Raw genomic sequence first — 18111 nt, forward strand, 5'->3', positions numbered from 1 at the left:
TTAATTGCTCTATAGTGCCTAAGCCTTTGTAGCAATGTGAAAGGAAATATTAAATGATCCCAGACTCCATTCCTTCGTCGGTGTGGGGAAGTGTTTTTTGGCCCCAACAAAAAATGGAAACAAAATTTGATATTTTTTTTTTTGTCAAAATGCCGACAGGATTAAAACAGCACAGGGTAATGCCAGGTACACCTGCTCATAAATAAATATAATTAAAACCTGCTTTCGATTCCTACGAACCAGCTTTTCGTCACGCCCAACTTGCCACATATGCATTAGTGAGGAGTCTGAGGTTCTGTTTATCGCAGAATTTGTTTGTTTCCAAAATAATTAAGTTTTCTCAGTGAAGTAAATGGATGAAAAGGAAATTATTTGTTGGACAGAATTGACAGTATAATTATAATTTGCGGTTGTATTGTTGAGGGGGTGGCTCGGACTCGCTACTCAACTTCCGACCCTGAAGCCGAAAAGCCACGGATAACTCCGTGATCCGACGGGTTGCTGAGCAATCACAGATGCCATCTGAGGATGCTAAATCTGATTGGTTCCTTGTGGCAATGCTTGTGGCATTCCTGGGATGCTTCCCAGGGATTTCCCCCCTCCTAGATGGGAAACCACGCTCACCACTTCCCACCCTGTCTACTTGCTACGTACGGTGAACGAAACCCGTAGGTGGGATGTTGGCTAAACTAATGCAGCGAATCGAGGGGGTAGAACTTCCCATCTATTTATTACATATGCTATGTCTTACCAATTGGGGAAACGGTCAATCAAGCAGGTTGGAAACAGTTTATACGGATTAAAGGCACATATTTACAAGCAATGCAGTGTCACAGAGAAAGCACTTAACCCTTATGCACAAAATAACCCCTTGCACATTATTAGCATACTCTATATACAAGACGGGCGCACCTAAATTCGAGAAGAAGAGTGAGAGAGAAAGAGAGATAACGTTCATGTCGTATGATTGGCCCCTTGCCCACCTGACATGAACCAGCAGGCTCACGTTGGTCCCAAGGTGAGGGAATGGAGGAAGGAAAGGAATGGGGGTGGTATGTGTGGATGCAGTGTCAGGAGAGATGTGGCATATGCAGCAAAGGCTTTTTTTTAATACAATGTAAAGGCTCATATAAGAGCTAACACAGAACATATAACAAGGGGAGCAGGAGACAAGGACAGGAGAGGGAAGCACAAATCAGTGGGAAATAGAGGCATTAGGAGATCCGTGGAAGGGAGAGGGATGGGGCGGGGTATATGGGGTAAACAAGATGGTGGGAATATATGGTCAGGGAATATGAAGGAGGTGGATTAATGGGTGTAGAAAAGATCATGGTTTTGGATGGGGGAAGATAAGAGATGGTGGTGAACAGCTATTTTGAAGACCTGGAGGGAAGAGTGGGATTGAAGAGAGAGTGGGAGTATGTTCCAAATGTCGGGAAAAAAGAGGAATTAAAGAATGAAGGTTAGCAGTGATTCTTGATTTTGGTAGTTCAACCAGAAGGGGGTTGCTGGAGGACCTTGAGCGCCTTGCAGAAATATGGGCTGGACAGATAGCAGACAGAGCAGGAGGGGCATGCCCAGAGAGGAGACTGTAGAAGACAGAAAGACCACCAACCTGCCTGCAGTGAGAGAGAGTGAGAGACCCAAAGACTCAGCCTCATCATGGGAGATACCAATGATCCTAAATACCTTGGTTTTCACAGCGTGAAGCCGAGAAAGAAGAGGCAGGAGTACCAGCCCATAGGGGAGAGCGGTACTCCATCAGGCTGCAGATGAAAGCTTTGTACGTGTCGAGCTCAGGTGTTCCAAGGAAGGACTTTGCACGACGGAGGATGCCCATTCTGCAACTGGCTTTGGAGGCCAGCTTTGAGATGTGGCTTTCCCAGGAAAGACCATGGCACATAGTGAAGCCCAAAAGTTTGAATGAAAGGACTTTTTCTCGTTTTCATCAATGATATCTAGAGGAAAGATGCGATATGCATGTCAGTACCTCACCCAGATGGGTCAAGAGGTTAATCGCTGATGAATCTTTCAAATCGCTCTTTTTTGCACCTTGATGAGATGTATCTGATGGTAGAAACATAAAGGAAAGTTCGTGTAAGTCGGTATGTGTAGGCCGATGCGTCACAAAGAACTCATGCCACTATTTGTTCTTGGAGCCCTGCTCCAATGTAACTCGTTCGCTCCATCTCTCAAACCAAACAGGTGGGTAGTAGTTAGTCAATCAGGTAGCTCTGTTCTCACTCCAGTCCCCTGGGCACAAATCAGCTGCGAACTCTGATGCATTCTGGCATTTGTCCACCTTAGGTGAGGTGGGGGGCTTCAGGGAGCAAGGGTCGCTTCAGGGTCCTCTGACCCTAACGTGTCACATTCCCATTGGTTTGCTTGTGATGTCATCGACAGGGCAGCCCAACCCACTCGCCACGTGGCGTGCACCACGTGGTCCCACCGATCTTGTGCTCAATCTGCTTTGATCCCGAGGTGTTTTTACTTGGTGTGCACTGCTTTGTGCTGGCGTTGTGGTTCATGCACCCAGCACTGAGATTGACTTGTTTGGCTTTGTTTGTTTTGTAACATAATGTGTGTACTGTAAGACATGTGTTGTGTGCATGGTTTTTGCTGTAGGAAGTCGCAGGGGAAGAGTTTTTAGAAGAATGGGAAAAAGGATTCCAATGGATTGAGGATGGGAGTGATTGAAATAGATTAATGAAGAGAAGTAGGAAGTGGGGATTGAGAGAGTACATGGAAGGAGAGGTTTGAGAAGGAGTTTATGAGGGTATGGGTACAGAGGTTTGAGAGGGAAAGGGTGAGGGATTGGAATGGATGGATGGATTGATGGATGGATGAAGAGGAGCACTTCAAGGTGGGAAATGGAGACTACAGGAACTTTGAGGAAGGAAAGTAGGCAATATGAAGGAGGTGGGCTTGGGGTGAATTTGTGAGAGAGCATTACAAGGGCGACAGGCTACTGTGGGATGGGGGTGGGGGAGTGTTGAGTGGGCACCAGGAACGGCAAAGGCAATCCAGGCCAGCAGGAGTCGCTGGCCAGCCTATTGGTGCACACGTACTTGAGGGGGTGGTGATGCTGTCCTATCTGAGGATGAACTCAGCCCAAACCTACAAGCCCCCCCCCAACAACCCCTTGGGCCTATCCACATCATGGTCCATGCCCCTTTATCCCTCTCTGTTCCTGCTCCATCCTTGGTCGTATTCTAACTATCACCTCACTCTACCGTCCCTGTGTTTCGCATTGTTCTAGTGTCCCTCCTGGACAACTATGTCCAGTCCAGTTTCTAAAGAATCCCCTAAGCCCCAAAGAATCCCCTAAAGAAAAAGGTGAATTTGTGGAAACCTCGGCGTGAGCTCAAAATTCACCTGAAGGTCCCAAGGCATTTCCAGGTGGGCGAATCCAACGGCCAGCAATCATTTAAGTTGTGGATGGTGCGAAGAGCAAAAAAAAAGAAATTTCTAACTATCCTGGCCATAATTACGTCATCAATTAAACTTCCCCGAGACTCACCAACATGTCTCTCTACACTATGTGGTTATAACCTCAATCACCCATCGTCCCGCACGTTTGCGCTCACATCTGTCCATAACTATTTTAGGGATTGAAATGGATTGATGAAGCAAGGAAGGGGGGCAGATAAAGTATGGGGAAGGAGTTTATGAAGATATGGGGACAGTGAGGTTTGAGAGGGAAAGGGTGAGCGATTGGGATGGATGGGTGAATGAAGAGGGGGATTTCAGGAAAGTGGGAAATTCCAAAGGGGATACAACCTGGTAAACGTACACAATGCCTTTTCCCCATCCCTGTTACAAGGGGAAAGGTAACCTGACTAAACACAATTACTAATTCAATATCTGATTGAGGATCCCTTATGTGTTGAGTGTGTCACCATGGGGTCTTATTCCATCACTGCAACAATATTATTTTTTTACTTCTGGGGTATGTTCAGTTATCCACTTTCTTGTAGAGCGTTCACCAAGTGGCTTAAGCACTGAAGCAAGCACTCCATTCAAAACCGTTGATAAGGAACTGCCTGCTTGGCAATTGCTAGCTAGTTGCTTGGTAACTGAACACACCCCTGGTTTTACTATTTTGTAGGATAATTCGTTTGTTTCTAACAGAATGAAGTTTTCTCGGTGAGTTGAATGGACAAAAAAGGAAATTATTAGTTGGACGGAATTGACTGAATAATTTGTGGTTATATTGTTTTTTTACTTCTGGTAGGTGTGCGAACCAGTGACTCTGAGCCTATACACCACCCAATAAAAATGCATACAACTCAAAATTGCATGTGTATCCATATTTGTAGAACTCTGCATGCACTGTCCAGACCCAAAAGCTCTAAAATGATGCATCATCCAGCATTATACGTGCTGTGGTTGACGTTTACCCTGTTGAGACACAATTGTTCAACTTGCATTGATATACAGATATATTTTCTCGTTATTCTTTTGGTTGTTTACTTTTTTCGAGGACTGTGTACAAAGTAGATGCAGATGGGCTTTGCAGTGCCATTCTAGTCATTATGCCTTCACTGAGAAAGTCGTCGTCGGCATTATATTTCCGCGTTGTACGTACGTATGTCCGTGCTAATGTTCTGTTTTCTCCGCAAACACCCATCCGATTGACACGAAATTTTCACCATCGTTGTGCCTATTCATGTTGAATGTTTTCATGATAATTATGTCGTCATTGGTCACGTGGTGTGGCAGCCATGTTGGAAAAAAGGAAAAACTTTGGACCATTATGAGATTCATTATGAGAAAAATTGCCAATTACGTGCTGGTAATTGGTAAATTTATTCATAAAGAATCTCATTGGTCTTCTTTATCTGTAAAAAAAGAAAAATTAAAAATTCATTTAAAAAAAAAAAAATATATATATATATATATATATATATATATATATATATATATATATATATATATATATATATATATATATATACACATACATACATACATACATACATACATACATACATACATATGAAAACCTTCAGTGACTTTTGGCCCACCCTGTATTTTTGTTAAATTTTAACCATAATAATATAATTATAATAATTTATTATATTATAGTTAAATTATAACAAAAATATAACACAAAAATAACATTTAAACCATTTTTATGCCTCCGCAACAAGGGTGCCGGAGGCATTATGTTTCCGGGTTGTCCGACCGTCCGTCCGTCCTTCTGTCCGTCCGTTCGTCCGTCCGAATTTTCATTTACATGATGACTCAAGAAGCAAATTGTAGAATTTCATCAAATTTGCTAAAATGGTAAAGTAAGACAGGTCAATTAGGTGATTAGATTTTGGGCCAGATGTGATAAAGGTCAAGGGTCAAAGGTCAAGGTCAAACTCTGAAATTTTACTGTTTACACCCAAACTCAAGAAATATTCGACAGAATTTCATCAAACTTGGTACAAAGGTAAAGTTAGACAGGGCAATTAACTGATTAGATTTTGGACCAGATATGATAAAGGTCAAGGGTCAAATATGTCAAAACTCAAGTGCTTGTGCGGGAGAGCGGAGGCATACCCGTTGACTGCTCACAGTCAAATTACTCTAGTTTGTTATGGAATTATATTGTATTCAGCAAACAATTTTTAAGGCTCAACATTTTTACCAGAAAGAAAACTTTTTTTATTAAAATTTCTGAAAGTAAGAAAATTGCTTGCTGTGTGAATATTTGTGTTTCAGACCTTGTTGGAGAGTTGATGGACCTTCTTGGGAGCTTTGACGATTGAAGGAATGTGGAAATTCTTTGTTTAACTTTCTCATTCTCCACAATATCCAATACAACATCCCGCAATGTAATTTGAACAACTAAGCCTTGAAATTAAATTCTCTTAATTTTTCTGTCTGCCTTTATTTTCAGCCATTTTATAGGGAGTCGATAGTTGGAGCATATGGAGCAATCTGGATGAACATTTCTGAAACTTACATGGTTTATGACACTGTTACAAAATACTTTTATAGTCACCCAGTTATCCTGCCAACCATTTTGCCAACGAATCTCGGGAATCTGAAGTCGTTCTTTGCCATGAAGACGTCTTCAAAATAAACCCTTTTGTTTCCACTGATTTTAATTTGGAGAACCTCATAAGATATGTTTCTCTTTTAATTGCTCCTTTTACAATTTGATCGTTTAATACAATTTATCTCGTACGTTGGGGACAGTGCTGGCTTTTCGGTGAAGATATTTGAATGGCATTCCCAAGGTTGAGGGTTCAAATTCAGCCAAAGGTCCCAGTACTAGGTATTTGGATTTTAAACTTCAGGAAGTCCAATTGGTTACAGGAAACAGCCACATCATGATTTGTTTGTTGCTTAAAAACCCTGCTAGTTTAATGAATGATCTTCAGGGTGAAGATTATAATCAGCCTGTCCCACCTGATCTGTCGTTCCACTCATTGTGGTGAACTCTGATTCCCTTCTTTTGTTACCAAACTTCATTCTTCATGCCCATGGATCTTGGCCTTCTGTAATTTCAACTCCAAATAAACCACAACATTCCTCTTTACATCCCTTGAATAGACATACAAAATCCAGTTCAACATCCTATAATGACATTCACTGCAGTATATTCAGCACTTCTGCTACAAATGTATAATTCGATCTTTTTTTATATTACAACACGTTGCACTTTGATTACTGTAACTCACTGTTGGGCCCACCTGCCTCTTTGGTCCTGCATCTTATGTCAAACCCTTGTAACTTATTCAGAACTCGTAGAGCCTACCCGTCACTTCACGAACAAGCCAATTAGTTATCTTGTTTGCCAAAAATTGCGACAGTGGTCACTTTGGCCCGCTACAGCTTAGCCTTCAAGTTCGGCTGCTTCACAGCCTCAACTGACTGTCATATCGTTTAGGTTTACCCACCAAAGTTTTTACGACTTCACCACTGTGGTCTGATTCGATCTGTTGCTCCATGCAGGTTGTAACACATTTCCCATTTCGACTTGAATCCTGCGCATCGCTTCGCTGACTGATTTAATCAAACAACAGACATTGGCATTACTCCAACCCCCTCCCCCCCACCAGTCTTCACCCCAACCTCCCCCCCCTCCCCAACCACCCTCACCCTGGCCGCATGTCTCTTGCTGCGATAAATGTTTTTTGGGTGAGGAGAAGAAAAGACAAATTTACCTGTGTATAGAGTACTTTAACCTCTTCCCCCCGTACCCCTCCCCCCCCCACTAACCATCCCCATTCTCACATCCCCCCCCCCTTTTGCTCCCCTTTCATCCTGATGTCCCTGCCCGCTAGAAATGTCTCACACATGATTACAGACTTTGACAGGCCTCTGCGTTTTTTTAATTTTTGTGAAGGGGGGGGGAAGGGAGGGGGGAAAATTTACCCGTGTGTCTTGCTTTAATCTCAGCATTGCCCAGGTAAAAAAGGGAATTGTAATACCCTCTGCCACCACCACTATGTGGCGCTACACGTTACACATTTACATAGAGAATTTACATCTCCCTCACCTCCCCCCTCACCCACGCCCCCACACCCCCGTGTGAAGCCGTGGCCACATAACCTATGTTACCCCCCATACATAGTTCCATTTGTACCCCGAGTTTGGAGTTTGTAACTTAAAAGAGGTGGCTGTGCATAAGAGAGAGATAGAGATAGAGATAGAGATATAATGGTATGTATACGAGTATACTTGAACATAATATGGTAACCAGGCTCATAGTTAAAACTAAGAAATCTGTTCGCATTACTCATCCTGAAGATACTTTACTGACCCTCTGTACACCAAAGTGCAGATTATAAAAATTGCTGATAAATTTTCAAGTGAAAATACATTGGCTCTTGGCTATGCTTCTGCTTTAATCACACCATACATCAGGTCAGGTTTTCCATACATGCCTGCAAGAACTTTAGGTTCTTAAATCGGGAATCTCTGTGAGTTCCTCAATATTTGCTCCTCAACTGTGTAATGTCTTTTCAAACTCACAAAAGCTCATCAATTTCAGTTTTAAAACCTTTCCGAAAATCCTGTCTTTTCACATTAATTTTTCAAAGTTATTTTGGTCTCATGACCCTTTCTTTCTTTATACAGCATTTTGAGGCTGTAAAACACCAATTAAGAGCACTTTTTCAGAAATTAATTGATTGCATGTTTCTCAACTTGAACAAATGCTTGTTTTGTTTTTTTGTAAATCTGTCTCATTCTTGTTGAAAGGATATCAGTTATTCATAAATGATTTCATGTAAAATGTAACGATTATGATTTCTAATTAACCACTTTAATTTTGGATATGATACGTATTTACATCATCACTCCGAAATGCAAATACTCTGTGCCTCTGCTTTACTTGTGTGATATTTCCAGCTGAGGTGAGGAAACTTGATGGCCTGTTTGAATTATTATTATTATTGATTGTTTGTTTTGAGCCATAAAATAATCATCTGGGATGTTCTAGATTGACTTGTTTATGGATAACTATGCACCAAATCCATATATTTTAACATATTCTGATTGCTGTTTCATTTATTTACATGTTTTCCTTTTGTTTTTCCATTTTCATAATGATTCTTACAAAATACCTTCGATAATGCTGTACTTTTGTCTTTAGCTTTGAATTGACTTGATTTATTTTGTACTTATTAGCCCCCGTTGGACTTGGTCCGAAACGGGGGCTGAAGGATTGGGTCTTGTCCGTCCATCCATCTGTCCCTTCACAGCCATATCTCGGACATGTATAGACCGATTTTGTTCAAACTTGGCAGAAAGACAATAAATGATGGTACACATATGCACATCGTTTTGTTTCACGATGCGATCAAAGATGGTCGACTGGTGGCCATTTTAGTTGTAAAAACCCGATGTTGAACACGTCCTCAACCATTTCTCGGATATGCATTTACCCATCTTGTTCCCGATCTTGTTCAAACTTGACACGGATAATGAATGATGGCTTGCATAAGCACGTCATTGCTTTTTGAGATCAGATCCAAGATGGCAGACTGGCAGCCATTTTTTACTTAAAAGTGTCCCCCAACCATTTTTCGGACATGCATGGTCCGATTTTGTTCAAACTTGGCACAAGCACAGTGCATGATTGCATACACTTGCATCTCACTTTATTTTACGATCTGATCAAAGATGGCCGACTGGTAGACTGGCAGCCATTTTAATTGTAAAAAAAAAAATGGTATTGAACACATCCTCAACCATTTCCCGAACATTCATTTACCGATGTTGTTCTACTTTTGTCATACCTATACCATGAAGCATCTTTCATGAAAATTAAAAAAATAAAAAATAAAAAAGTGATGTTGACTTCAATTTCACCACAACCACCTTTAAGTACAGTTTACAAAAGCTGATCAGACAGCATTTTCAACTAAATGATAATTTTCTAAAGTTATAGAATTTCTTTTATGCACAAATAATTAATTATTATTAAATGTTATACTGTTTGTGTAATTCATGTATTTTTAGGGAGACATACTGAACATCGAATCCCTTCTGTGCAAAATTTTCATTCCCAATCGAAAACATCATCCATGTCACGTGGACCAACTATCTTACACAATATAACTACGTGACCCACATCATTAAGATTCATGACCGAATAACCCAATCGTATGCAATCTTCCATGTCACATGACAACTCGAGTGTCAGTTGCGTACGCACATAAATCTTAGAAGTTTGGGCTATCCCTTTAACTCCGTACAGCAAAAAATTACAAACATAGGGGAAATACCCCTGGGCACTCACCTGATAGCGGCGAGATGAGATAGCCAGGGAACCACTGGCAGGCATGGATAACCTACAAAATATGTCTCGGAGAAGAATTAAAATACTTTTGGATTTTTTTTAATTGTGTGAACAAACTTTGGTGCGTCACAGGTGATAACGGTTGTGGTCGAGTTTCATTAATATTGTGTGTGGTTTCGGAGAAGAAAGCAAATACATATTTTAGGGGGCAACCCCTTCGACCCCAATTTTTTTAATGTCCTGAACAAACTTTGGTACATCACGGGTGATGAAGGTTGTAGTCGTGTGTGTGTGTGTGTGTGTGTGTGTGTGTGTGTGTGTGTGTGTGTGTGTGTGTGTGTGTGTGTGTGTGTGTGTGTGTGTGTGTGTGTGTGTGTGTGTGTGTGTGTGTGTGTGTGTGTGTGTGTGTGTGTGTGTGTGTGTGTGTGTGTGTGTGTGGCTTCTGAGAAGAAAGCAAATACCTGTTTTGGGAGGCAACCTCCATAGACCCCCTAAGGGCCCAATTTGATTGATTTATCTATTCATTTTATTTTTAATGCCTTGAGCAAACTTTGGTCCATACACGGTGGTGAATGTTGTGGTAAAGTTCCATCAAAATCATGTGTGTAGTTTCAGAGAAGAAGTTGCAAATATTTGTGGCCGGACAGACTGACTGACTGACAGACGGAGGAACGAGACGCCATCCCATAAGTGATGATGCTATTTCAAGTTTGAACACCATCCCATAAGCTCCCAGAGCTATGTTCCATGTGAGCTAAAAACCACGTGGGCTATGACATTCGATGTTTTTTGTACAACGCTCCTTCCCAATGCAATATCCAGGCAATGCATGATGTCATCGCAGGGCACCGAAGGAAGGGAGTACTCAGTTTTCACTTTGTTTGTTTTTTTGTTTGTTTGTTTGTTTGTCCAGGCGATATCTCAGCCATCCTTTGAGCTAGTCGGCTGAAATTTGGGGATAAAAATGAAGATGTGCTTTGGCAAAACCAGTATTTTTTTTGTTTTTTGATTTATCAATTAATTGATCAATTAGTTGATAGATTATTATCGATTTTTTAATTCATTATTTGTTTTCTTTCTCATTTGGGCAATATCCCGGGCACCCTTTGAGCTTGGGAACCGACATTTGGACACTATTGTGAACAAATGATTTGGCTATAAAGGGTATTTCTGATTCATTGATTAATCAATTAATTATTCATTTTGCGATGAATTACTTGATTTTCAGAGTTACAGATGCGACTGAAACAGTGTTGCTTTAGGTATGCTCTTTGGCAATTGATTGAAAAATCAATTATTTTACGACTGTTATTTATTTTGTTTACGCAATTAATCACTAAATCAATCAATTATTGCACACCGCTCACTCCAAATCCGTCTCCGTATGCTGCATGGTGAGTAAGTATCATTTGTACACATTCACCTCGGAAGTACACTGCTCACTCCAAATTCTGACTCCACGTGCTGCATGGTGGCCAAAGTTTGTTCTTGGCATTAAAAAATAAATCGTGCACTCTGGGTGTATGAGAGGTTGGGGGGAGTGCCCCCCTAAATAGGTATTTGCTATGACATTGGTTAGTTGGTAGATTTTGTTAATTCCGTCCAACGTTGACTTCCTTGTCATTTTCATAATCCAACCATGTGAGCGCTCAGGGGTATTGCCCCTATTTTTTGAAGAATAAAGCTTTAAAAACTTCTCCTCCAGAACGGTTTGACAGATTGAGAGGAAGCTTCACCCGCATGTTCCCCAAGCCTTGTAAATACCAGGGTGTTCACGAATAATTAGTAGGTCACATGGTTTGGCAGCCGTATTGGATTGAACAAAAATATTTTAAAAATTATTTCTCTTGAACCGCTTCATCATTCGATGTGAAACGTCAGACTTATGATCTAGTCGTTAAGAAGAATATATGTTTTGAATTTGCACCTGATCAGACGCATGGTCTGGCAGCCAAAATTATTTAATATTTTGAATCTGGGTTCAGGGATTTCAATCAAGCTTGGTACAAGTATGTATAATGATGTAATTATGTGAGCAGAGGCATATCTGGCAACATCGAAGAGTGCCGTTTTCGTTGTAGATTTCTTTTGTTCTTATTGAGAATGGTTGCATTTTTTGTTTTTTTAATACTTTGGAACTGAACTTAAACAGGGGTGAAAACAAACAGCTGTCCACCTTTGGTGGTGCAGATAATGAAGTATCTCTAAAATAGCAGTAATTTCTCAAGCATTATAGACCATTGCTGCAAGATGTTCCTTTTCTTTCTTCATCTTGGGAGGGAGGTGTTGTTTTACCTCTCTGACCATGATATCTGAAAAAGTTATGCACTGATTTGGACGAAACTCGTTGGAAATATTGGGTGTGTGACAAGGTCAAATTGATTCGATTTTGGTGTTGATCCGAATGCAGATCCGGACACGAAAATTTTTAAGTGATTCTTCACTACTGGGAGAAGGCCAAAAACTATATATTGGGAATGAAATCTTTTTGTCTGTCAGCAGAATATCTCAAAAAGTTATTGATGGATTCGGACGAAACTTGATGGGACATGTTGGGTGAGTGACAAGGAGGAATCGTTTCGATTTTGGTGAGGATCTGGTTCTGGATGCGAGAATTTTTAAGTGATTCTTCACCATTGAAAGATAGAGCCAAAAGCGAGATATATAGCACTTTATTTCAAAAAGTTGTGGATGGGTGATGGCAAAACTTGATGAATGATTTGGGTTTTTTTTAATTTAGCATCATACAAGACATTCTGCTTTCTCAATACAGACTGTATGGTAGGATGGTAGGAGACGGTCGAAGATTGAGAGACCAGTTTGTCAATTTGTTACCGCAGACTGGTTTATCAATCATCCGCTGTTGCCGCCAGTCATCCATCACCCCTATTCATTCAGCAATTCATTTTTCTGATTTACCCTGCAGCACCCTCCTTGTCAGTCTTTTCAAATACATACTTGTTAAACTGCATTCTGTTATTGTTTTCCTGCCTGTGGATTTGCCTCCCTGGATCTGTTCGATCATGCTCCTTTCCCCTTTGTTTCAACGTTTCAGTTTTGCATCATCTCATGCCATGCGAATCCACCAATGAGCTGCTGTTTTCCTTATCAGCTTGGGCCATCCTGCACCTATTCTTAAAGGGCATGTTTGAATTTCCATCGACTATCCCCTTGCTCACTCCTACACTTCTGCCATTTGAAACTCCCTCATCATTTTTGGTTTCATTTACCTGTGAGCCTCAATTTTGTCAAAAAAAATTAAGCATGGAACCGCATACTAATCATTTTTTAAAGCAGTGAAACATGTAAATATTGGCCAGGCTAAACCCATGAGGGCGAATGGTTTGAATTGACAGTATCCCAAAACAACTCTTTTCAACTTCTCCTATCCACTCAAATTCAGCTCAAACTCACCCAGTATCTTACCCCAACTCCCTTGATTACCTTTGGACAGTTGTTCTTGTTCACAAAAAATCTTTCAGAATGAAAAGGCTGTGCACACGAGCCTTCAGACCCAATCCGACAACCACACACATATGCCCGCACACGCGGAGTTGGATAATTTTAGATCTGGGAGGGCTCCGTTACATCAACCAAAACCCACCCATGTGTGGATATTGCAGCCAACAACAGCAATTCATATACAGTACCTTCAAAAACTATTCACACCCCTCGACTTTTGTCACATTTTCTTGTTGCAGCCTGAATTGAAAATGAATTCAATTAAAAAAATTTTTTTATCACCGATCTACACAAAATACCCCATCATGACAAAGTAAAAGCATGTTTTTAGAAATTTTTACAAATCAATTAAAAATGAAAATCTTAAATGTGTTGCATCAATAAGCATTCAACCACCTGAGTCAATACTTTGTCGAAGCGCCTTTGGCAGTGATTATTGCTTCGAGTCTTTTTGGGTATGTATGTTTCAGCCAGCTTTGCACATCTGGATTTGGGGATTTTCTCCAATTCTTCCTTGCAGATTTGTTCAAGCTCTGTCAAGTTAGATGGGGGGAGCGTTGGAGAACAGCAATCTTTAAGTCTTTCTACAGATTCTAAATGGGATTCAAGTCTCGGCTTTGGCTGGACCACTCAAGGACTTTCACATTCTTGTTCTGAAGCCATTCCAGTATTGCTCTGGCTATATGCTTGGGGGTCAATGTCCTGTTGGAATGTAAATCTTCGCAGCAGTTGAAGATCTTTTGCTCTCTGAAGCGGGTTCCCCTCAAGGATTTGCCTGTATTTGGCTCCATTCATTGTTCCCTCTTTCCTTAAAAGTCTTCCAGACCCTGCTAATGAAAAGCATTCCCATGGCATGATGCTGCCACCACCATGCTTCATGGTAGGTCAGGTCAGGTATGGGAGCATGCGTCAGAGCAGCGCATCACAATAGGGATGGTGTTACATGGGTGATGAGCTTTGCTCGGTTTTCGCCAGACATAGCACTTTGCATTCAGGCCAAAGAGTTCAATTTTCGTCTCATCAGAGCACAGAATCTTTTGTTTCATGCTCTTAGAGTCTTTCATGTGTCTTTTTGCAAACTCTCAGCATGCTGTTGTCTGCCTTTTTATCAGGAGTGGTTTCTCTCTGGCCACTCTCCAATAAAGCCTCGATTTGTGAAGTGCTGCAAAGACTGTTGTCCTTCTGGCAGGTTCTCCCATCTCAGGAAAGGAACTCTGTAGTTCTGTCAGAGTGGTCATTGGGTTCTTGGTCACCTCCCTGACCAAGGTCCTTCTTGCACAGTTGCTCAGTTTGGTTGAATGGTCAGCTCTAGGAAGAGTCTGGTCGTTCCATATTCTTTCCATTTCCTAATGATGGACTTCACTGTGCTCTTGTGAACTTTCAACACTATAAGTTGTTTTTCACCCTTCCCCAGATCTATGCCTCCTCACAATTCTATGGGACCTTATATAGAAAGGTGTTTTTTTTTTCTTTTTTTCTGAATCCTGTTGAATCAATTGAATTGGCCACAGGTGGACTCCAGTCAAGATAATGAGACGTCTCAAGGATGATCAAAGGAATTTTGATGCACCTGAGCTCAACTTGGAGTGTCATAGCAAAGGGGTTGAATACTTATTGATTTACGCAAGACGTTTCACCTTTTCATTTTTCATTAATTTGTAAACATTTCTGAAATCATGTTTTCACTGTTATGATGGGGTATTTTGTGTTGATCAGTGACAAAAAATTAAAATTTAATCCATTTTAAATTCAGGCTGTAACACAACAAAATGACAAAAGTCGAGGGGTGTGAATCCTTTCTGAAGGCACTGTATGTCTGCAGTATTTTTTTTAAAGGAAGAAGAAGGCGCTTCCAACCAAAAGTAAACTATCGACTATCGATCGACTCCGCTGTAAAAGTAAACTTTCGATTGACTCCGCTGATTTGAGCAATAAGCAAGAGCATACTCGGTTTCTGGCAATGTTTCACCAGCTTCACAGCAGGCTTCCTCAGACTAATAGATGCCTTCCAACAAATGGCAAAAACTGGATGGTGCAAACATCTGGATGAGGTGAACAAACAACACTCAATTCCAAATACCACATCTGTGTGTGTACAACACCCAACGGGAACCCGAACAATCACACAACCCACATCTCATCACATACAACCCGGACACGAAACCAGCCATATTCGTGCCCTGCAAACACAAAAACAACAAGTGCATGCACATGCTCACCCACCCACATACATAGAACACCAGATCACGTGTAAGTAAAAAAAAATTAAAAACACAAACAAACAGCAGAGCAGTCCATCAATGATGTGATTTCATGTTTATTTTGCTTGAGGTTTGCAAGATAAAAACAAGAAAAAGAGCAATCGGCGATTGCAAACCCTCGCCAGGACTTATTTTGACTGGTGTATTTTTATAGGTTTTATGGTGAATCCAATATAGCTGCCAAACCATGTGACCTATGACGTTATATCTGTGACCCTTTTGTTCCTCACGGATAGGTGGTCATATGTGTGATGTTTCGCCTCAAATCTTTTCAGCCATTTCAGAGAAGATTTTTGAAGGTTTTAAAAATAAAACAATATGGCTGTCGCTGGATCACGTGACCAATGACGTCATCAAAAACATTTTTGGGGACAATTTTATCCCTCTGACCCTCAAAAATTTTTAGACATCGGATGTAGCGTTCTACATATGCAATTTTGACGTCATAACAAAGGCACCTATGATGTCATAAAAATACCACACACATTCCCCATGAGGAGTACTTGCTATGTGCCACTTGTACATACATCTATGGCTTGAGGAACATTTGTGTGAAGTTTCCCCTTGATTTGTCCAGTCATTCTGGAGAAGAAGATTTTTTAAAATAAATTTTAGGGTAAATCCAATATGGCTTCCAAATCATGTGACCAATGACATCATATGTGTGAATCTTTTGTTCCTCATGGACAGATGGTCATACATGAAAAGTTTCACCTCAATCTGTTCAGCCAATTCAGAAAAGAAGATTTATGAAGGTTTTTTTTTATCACAATATGGCTGCCGAATCACGTGACCGATGATGTCAACAATTTTTTTTCTGTGGACCATTTTATCCCTAGATGACCCTCAAAATTTTTCATACTGATCAGATGTGACATTCTACATACGCAATTATGACATAACGAGGGCACCTATGACGTCATAAAAATCACACTCATTCTTCATGTGGAGTCCTTGCTATGTGCCGTTTCAATTTTTCCTTGGTGTGGTTTCAGAGATACAGAGGTCCAAGATGTTTCCACCATGGGTGTCACACCACGTGACCTATGATGTCATAATTATCATTAAAACATTCTACATGAGCATTCGCCCCAATGGTGAAAATTTTTTCTCAATCCGACAAGCGGTTGCGGAGAAAAACATTACAGTTCTGTGCGGACTAACAGACAGACAGACAGACAGACAAACAAACAAATGGACCAAAATGCAATGCCCTGTCCGAATCCTTCGGCGAGAGTAATAACAAACACTCCTCCATTTTCCCCATCAAGCAAAAGCTCGTGACCAGAAATAAGCGGTTGTATCGGAAATAAAATCTAGACACATGCAGAGGCTTGGTGTCAGTTGGCTTGAGAAGTGTGCTGTGAAGCAGGTGAAACGTTCCCTGAAACTGGGTCTGCTCTTGCTTATTACTCAAATCCGTGGAGTCAATTTAATTTACTTTTGGTTGAAAGTGCTTTCTTCTTCCTTTAAAAATGCACAATCCCAACCTCACAAATCTTGTAGGACAAATGCTGCACACACACACACACACACACACACACACACACACACACACACACACACACACACACACACACACACACACACACACACACACACACACACACACACACACACACACACACACACACACACACACACACACGCGGATCCTATCCGCATCTCTCCCAACCCCAAGTCCGCATCCCTCTCTCCCTCCCAACTCCAAGTCCACATCCCTCTCTCCCTCCCAACTCCAAGTCCACATCCCTCTCTCCCTCCCAACTCCAAGTCCACATCCCTCTCTCCCTCCCAACTCCAAGTCCACATCCCTCTCTCCCTCCCAACTCCAAGTCTGCATCCATCCCCACCTCCCATCTCCAAGTCCGTATACCATCATTTGTTTGTGTTATTTTGCAGTAAGTTGAGAGTGGAGGTTTTAAGCATATTTTAAGAGACTTGACAGGGAGGTTTAAGTTATTTTTTTTTAGATAGAATCATCACTGTTGATTATTTAATCACCTTGACAAAATTACAGTATATGGGTATTCATAGATGTGGATACAAATTGCAAACATCATTTCTACTGTTAAAGGCGAGTCAGACACTTTGTGCTGCTTTTTTGTAATAACCGTATCAAAGTGAGAAATGAGGTTTTGTGAAGACAACAGACGTTATTCTTTGACCTATGTGTTATACTTTGATGTAATCTAACCTGACTTTCCCCTGAAAAACACTCAAATTGCAGAGTTTTGTCCCCTGGATCCCCACCAGCAGGCTATTGTACCCAATGTTTGCGACCATGGCCTGATTTAGGGGCGAGCGACCCAGGTGACTTCCCGGGACGTCGGGCTGCAGTAGGTGCTGGCGACATGGTGGGATTGAGTTGCGTCTGCCACGAAGTTTCAACAAGGAAATTTGGTGCAAGAGACCATTCGGCCCATCATGCCTGCGTTGAACCAACACCAGATTAAATGAATCTGTCAAATTAATAACTTCATTTAATTGAGGCTGTTTAAAAAAAAAAATTGTGGGGGGGGGGGGCGGTTTTAAGATAAGGAATGCTCAACATGGACCACACACTATCCCTTGACCAGACACTCTTACAAACATTACAATCAGCTCAGATATATACCACTATACAATCACCCATCCACACTC

General features: G+C 41.1%; 1 protein-coding gene across 1 annotated transcript in view; it reads left to right on the forward strand.

Annotated features, from left to right (window-relative positions):
- Window positions 1–8776, forward strand: part of LOC147016065 (uncharacterized) — an 88657-nt gene extending 79881 nt beyond the window's left edge. Inside the window, exon 12 of the mRNA XM_085848753.1 lies at window positions 5713–8776. Coding sequence (XP_085704879.1) covers window positions 5713–5759 — 47 coding nt within the window. The 3' untranslated portion in view covers window positions 5760–8776. The remainder of the gene's footprint in view (window positions 1–5712) is intronic.
- Window positions 8777–18111: the final 9335 nt, after the last annotated feature.

This window comes from Eptatretus burgeri, chromosome 12, assembly GCF_056783735.1.
Source record: "Eptatretus burgeri isolate ZD-2024b chromosome 12, Ebu_testis_v1, whole genome shotgun sequence".
Taxonomy (NCBI): Eukaryota; Metazoa; Chordata; class Myxini; order Myxiniformes; family Myxinidae; genus Eptatretus; species Eptatretus burgeri.